Source organism: Leucoraja erinacea, chromosome 6 (assembly GCF_028641065.1).
Source record: "Leucoraja erinacea ecotype New England chromosome 6, Leri_hhj_1, whole genome shotgun sequence".
Taxonomy (NCBI): domain Eukaryota; kingdom Metazoa; phylum Chordata; class Chondrichthyes; order Rajiformes; family Rajidae; genus Leucoraja; species Leucoraja erinaceus.
The window spans coordinates 81596289-81602288 of NC_073382.1; the positions used below are offsets into that span (position 1 = coordinate 81596289).

At 49.0% G+C, this 6000-nt stretch overlaps 1 protein-coding gene across 1 annotated transcript in view; it reads right to left on the bottom strand.

Annotated features, from left to right (window-relative positions):
• The window catches only part of slc6a7 (solute carrier family 6 member 7), a 63777-nt gene extending 58053 nt beyond the window's left edge, over positions 1-5724 (bottom strand). The window contains exon 1 of the mRNA XM_055637432.1: positions 5457-5724. Coding sequence (XP_055493407.1) covers positions 5457-5540 — 84 coding nt within the window. The 5' untranslated portion in view covers positions 5541-5724. The remainder of the gene's footprint in view (positions 1-5456) is intronic.
• Between the last annotated feature and the right edge of the window lie 276 nt (positions 5725-6000).

Here is a 6000-nt window from a genome sequence, read left to right on the forward strand (position 1 = left end):
TTTTTTAATAGACAATAGGTGCAGGAGTAGGCCATTCGGCCCTTCGAGCCAGCACCGCCATTCAATGTGATCATGGCTGATCATCCCCAATCAGTACCCCGTTCCTGCCTTCTCCCCATATCCCCTGACTCCGCTATCTTTAAGAGCCCTATCCAACTCTCCCTTGAAAGCATCCAGAGAACCGGCCTCCACTGCCCTCTGAGGCAGAGAATTCCACAGACTCACCACTCTCTGTGAGAAAAAGTGTTCCCTCGTCTCCGTCCTAAATGGCCTACCCCTTATTCTTAAACTGTGGCCCCTGGTTCTGGACTCCCCCCAGCATCGGGAACATGTTTCCTGTTGTTTTAATGTTTTATGTTTTATTCTTAATTGTCACTGTATGTTGTGTTATTACTTGCGGGCGGAGCACCAAGGCAAATTCCTTGTATGTGAACATTCTTGGCCAATAAACTTATTCATCCATTCGTTCCTGGATTAGAGGGTTTCAGCTACAATCTCAACAAACCTACAGTAGATTGTTTTCTCTGGAGCTTTGGAAGTCTCTTGTGTTTGCCTCACATTCATGCCCAATATCATGTCAAAGACATTCTCCTGGTGGAGACAGACTCTAGTTACCATGCCCACCCAGCCTATATGTCGGCAGTCATATCCTCAGTTGCTGAATACATCACTGGTCTCACCAACAGCCCCAGACCAGACGGAACACAGTGGGCAGTGAACACACAGAATCTCGCACGCCACTACCTGTACTAGCGGCAAGGTGGGCTGCCATTATCAGGTCACTCTTTGTAGATGGGGCGGCAGGGTGGTGCAGCGGGTAGAGCTGCTGCCTCACAAGGCCAGAGACACGGAGTTCGTACGTTCTCCCCGTGACTGCGTGGGTTTTCTCCGGGTGCTGCGGTTTCCTCCCACACTCCAAAGACGTGCAGGTTTGTAGGTTAATTGGCTTGGTGTAAATGTAAATTGTCCCTGGTGTGTGTGTGGGATAGTGTTAGTGTGCGGGGATGGCTGTCGGCGCGGACACGGTGGGCCGAAGGGCCTGTTTCCGCGCTATATCTCTAAACTAAACTAAACCAGGATAGAGGTTCCTCTTCAGCTGCCAACATGCTATCTTTCAGTTTAGTTTATTGCCTCGTGTACCGTGGTACAGTGAAAAGCTTTTGTTGCGTGCTATCCAGTCAGCTGAAAGACTATCCATGATTCATCATCATCGGCGGTCACTGGAAACGAGTGTGGCTGTCCCCTCATGGAGGACGCCTGTGTGTGACTTTGTTTAACGTGGGGGAGACTGGTGCACAGACAGCCACCCCACGGTCCTTGACAGATCTGGGTCAGGATCCAGTGGCATGGAGTCCAAGACGACCGGAGACCCTTTTCTGCTGCAGCCTTCATCCGCCTTCCCAGCCGTTGTGACGCTCCACTAAGGTCAGCCATCGTCCTCCGCCTGTTCCACCGTTGAGGTCTTGGTTGGATTGGCTCTTTGTCAGAGACCTCCCCCTCGACCTTACCGCCACGGGTGGCCCTACCAGGAGCATAGCTCCAGACGGCATCGCTCTCAGGATCTCAGGACCACACAAGATCCTCCTCCTTGACAAGGTGACAATCCATGGATTACAATGAATAGCGTTTAGTGCAAGGTAAAGTCCAGCGACAAGCTGCCTGCCAGGTACATACACATCCACCATGCCAAGCCCTGTGACAACACTGTACAGTTGAATGGGATCACCGCTCTATACTCAAACCCCTCACTCACTTTAAATTCCAGGCATCTCTCTACCTTGAAGAAACACAATGACTGGAAAAGGTGCAGAAGAGATTTTCCAGAATGCTTTCTGGGCTCGCAGGCTTGAGTAAGAGGAAGAAGCTGGATAGGTTGCAAATGTTTTCTTTGGAAACTAAGGGGTGACCTCATTGAGGTGTACAAGACCAGTTGGGGCACGGATATAGTGAATGTTCACAGACTTTTTCCCAGGATGGAAGATTCCAACACGGCTTATGGTGAGAAGTGATAGAGTTAACAGGAAGTTCAGGAGCAACATTTTCATTCACAGGGTAGTCTGTATCTGAACGAACCACCAGAGGAAGCTCTAGAAGCAGATCCAACTTTTAGAAACATAGAAACAAAGAAAATAGGTGAAGGAGGAGGCCGTTCGGCCGTTCGAGCCAGCACCGCCATTCATTGTGATCATGGCTGATCGTCCCCTATCAATAACCCGTGCCTGCCTTCTCCCCATATCCCTTGACTCCACTAGCCCCTAGAGCTCTATCTAACTCTCTCTTAAATCCATACAGTGACTTGGCCTCCACTGCCCTTTTCAGGCAGAGAATTCCAGACTCACAACTCTCTGTGAGAAAATGTGTTTCCTCATCTCCGTTCTAAACGGCTTACCACTTATTCTTAAACTCTGGCCCTTGGTTCTGGACCCCCCCAACATGTTTCCTGCCTCTAGCGTGTCCAAACCCTTAATAATCTTAAATGTTTCAATAAGTTACCCTCTCATCCTTCTAAACTCCAGAGTATACAAGCCCAGCTGCTCCATTCTCTCAGTATTTGACAGTCCCGCCATCCCGGGAATTAACCTTGTAAACCTACGCTGCACTCCCTCAATAGCAAGAATGTCCTTCCTCAAATTAGGGGACCAAAACTGCACACAATACTCCAGGTGTGGTCTCACCTGTGCAACTGCAGAAGGACCTGTTTGCTCCTATCCTCAACTCCTCTTGTTGTGAAGGCCAACATGCCATTCACTTTCTTCACTGCCTGCTGAGTTTGCTGTTGGATGGTTAAGATTCAAGAGTGCTTAATTGGCTCTGAAACAATGAAATTCTTACTTGCAGCAAATGTCACGGTAAGAATGAAGAAGAATAGATCAACCATAATACTGGGGATCAACCAGGGATACTGAGTTGGATGATCAGCCATGATCATATTGAATGGCGGTGCAGGCTCGAAGGGCCGAATGGCCTACTCCTGCACCTAATTTCTATAATTGAAGGGTGAAGTTCACTTGATGGGCCGAATGGCCTAATTCAGCATTATGACATGAATTTATGAGCAGCATAACAGGTTTGTAAACACACATAGATATTATAATAAACACACATTCAAAATGTTCAAGAAATTTAAAAAAAAAAAACAAATCCCAAAGTCTCTAGTGCAACAACAGTAGTTTGTAGTTTGAAGTTTAGAATGGAGTTTGTAGTGTTTAATAGAAGCTGCTTGTGAAGAAGCTGCAGACACAAGCAAAGATACTGGAGTAACTCAGCGGGCCAGGCAGCATCTGTGGAGAACATGGATAGGTGACGTTTCACAGAGTGCTGGAGTAACTCAGCGGGTCAGGCAGCATCTCTGGAGAACATGGATAGGTGACGTTTCACAGAGTGCTGGAGTAACTCAGCATCTGTGGGGAACATGGATAGGTGACGTTTCACAGAGTGCTGGAGTAACTCAGCGGGTCAGGCAGCATCTCTGGAGAACATGGATAGGTGACGTTTCACAGAGTGCTGGAGTAACTCAGCGGGTCAGGCAGCATCTGTGGAGAGAAGGAATGGGTGACGTTTTGGGTCGAGACCCTTCTTCAGTCTAAACAACCTGAAATGTCACCCGTCCCTTCTCTCCAGAGATGCTGCCTGTCCCGCTGAGTTACTCCAGCATTTTGTGTCTATCTTCGGTTTAAACCAGCACCTGCAATTCCTTCTTACAAATGAGGAAGCTGCTCCTGAATCTGGACGTTACTGTTTAAAGGCAGAATCTCTAAAACTGTCCAGCTGCAATCAAATGTGTAAGAAGAAACTGCAGATGCTGGTTTAAACCGAAGATAGATACAAAATGCTGGAGTAACTCAGCAGGTTAGACAGCGTCTCAGGAGAAAACGTCACCCATTCCCTCTCTCTGACGATGCGGTCTGACCTGTTGAGTTACTACAGCTTTTTGTGTCTTTCTTTGGTGTTGCAACCAACTCTCTTTGAAATTTCGAAGGAAGGGAGGAGATGTTGAAATGGACAACATTCTTTAGAGGCTTGACAAGGTTGACATAGGCATGGTACTCTCCCTAGATAAGGAGTCTCAGAACTGGGGACACAGCCTCCAATTAAGGCTTCGGCCGCGGGTACAAAGTGTTTTCTCCAGAGATTGGTGACTCTTTGGAATTCCCTCTCCAAACGAGTTAGGGGAGTTTGTCCGTGAATATTCCAGAATGAAGCTGGAAAGAGCGGAGAGAAAACTTATGAGGGGTTTGTAGGAAGGAACTGCAGATGCTGGTTTAAACCGAAGAAAGGCCCTTAAGCCAACCTTGTCCATGTTTACTAAGGTGGTGTACTGGGCTGGTCCCAGTGCCTGCACACTATCTGTCCCAACCCCAGCCGCCCAGCATCTAGTGTGTAGCACAGAACTGTAGATGCTGTTCCCAGTGTTGGGGGAGTCCTGAACCAGGGGCCACAGTTTAAGAATAAGGGGTAGGCCATTTAGAACGGAGATGAGGAAACACTTTCTCACAGAGAGTTGTGAGTCTGTGGAATTCTCTGCCTCAGAGGGCGGTGGAGGCCGGTTCTCTGGATACTTTCAAGAGAGAGCTAGATAGGGCTCTTAAAGATAGCGGAGTCGGGGGATATGGGGAGAATGCAGGAACGGGGTACTGATTGGGGATGATCAGCCATGATCACATTGAATGGCGGTGCTGGCTCGAAGGGCCGAATGGCCTACTCCTGCACCTATTGTCTATTGCTGGTTTAAATCGAAGGTAGACACAAAATGCTGGAGTAACTCAGCAGGACAGAAGGAATACATAGAAAATAGGTGCAGGAGTTGGCCATTTGGCCCCTCGAGCCAGCACCGCCATTCATTGTGATCATGGCTGATCATCCACAACCAGTAACCCGTGCCTGCCTTCTCCCCATATCCCTTGATTCCACCAGCCCCGAGAGCTCTATCTAACTCTCTTGTAAATTCATCCAGTGAATTGGCCTCCACTGCCCTCCGTGGCAGTGAATTCCACAAATTGACAGCTGTGTGAAAAAGTTTTTTCTCATCTCTGTTTTAAATGGCCGCCTCTTTATTCGTAGACTGTGGCCCCTGGTTCTGGACTCCCCGTACATTGGGAACATTAGCTCGTCTATTCCTTGTGCAATTTTATACGTTTCTATAAGATACCCTCTCATCCTTCTAAATTCCAGTGAATACAAGCCTAGTCTTTCCAATCTTTCCTCATATGACAGTCCCGCCATCCCGGGGATTAACCTTGTGAACCTACGCTGCAATGCCTCAATAGCAAGGATGTCCTTCCTCAAATTTGGAGACCAAAACTGCACACGATACTCCAGGTGTGGTCCCACCAGGGCCCTGTACAACTGGAGAAGGACCTCTTTGCTCCTATACTGGGTGCCTGGAGAGAAGGAATGGTCGAGACCCTTCTTCAGACTATCCAGCATCTAGTCTCAGCTTCACCCCGCCACCTCACCTGAGGACCTCCAGGTGACTTTATTTCGTCTTTGTTGGTGTCTGTTTTCTTCATGTAGTTGGCCCATGTTTCGAGGAATCTCATTGAGCAGAGCTGCACGCTGCTGCTGCTGACATCTAGGCAGTATCTGCGGCAGGGGTAGAGTCGTGGAGCGGTGCTGGGAGCGACCGGCTGACAGGTAATCCAGGTGGCTCCAACCCCAACACTGCTGCCTCACCTGTACGGCAAGCTCTCTCACCTGGTCGCCTAGGAGACTGGGAGAAAATAGCTGGAGGCCAGCGTGTTTATTGCAGTTCAAACAAAGGCGAGGGAGGGAGGGAGGGAGGGAAGGCGTTGCTCTCACGCACACTCTGCCCGATTAGCTCTGTGGTTGGTGCTGGAACAACTTCAGAATTCAAGTGGAGTGATACAGGGGTGAGGGGGAGGGAGGGCGTTGAGGGAGACGAGGGATCAGAGTGTTTCGACAGGTGATATTGAGGGACGGGGGTGGATGTGAGGTAGGGGGTGACTAAGGTCTGCGTAGAGAAGTGCTGATCTGAGGGAG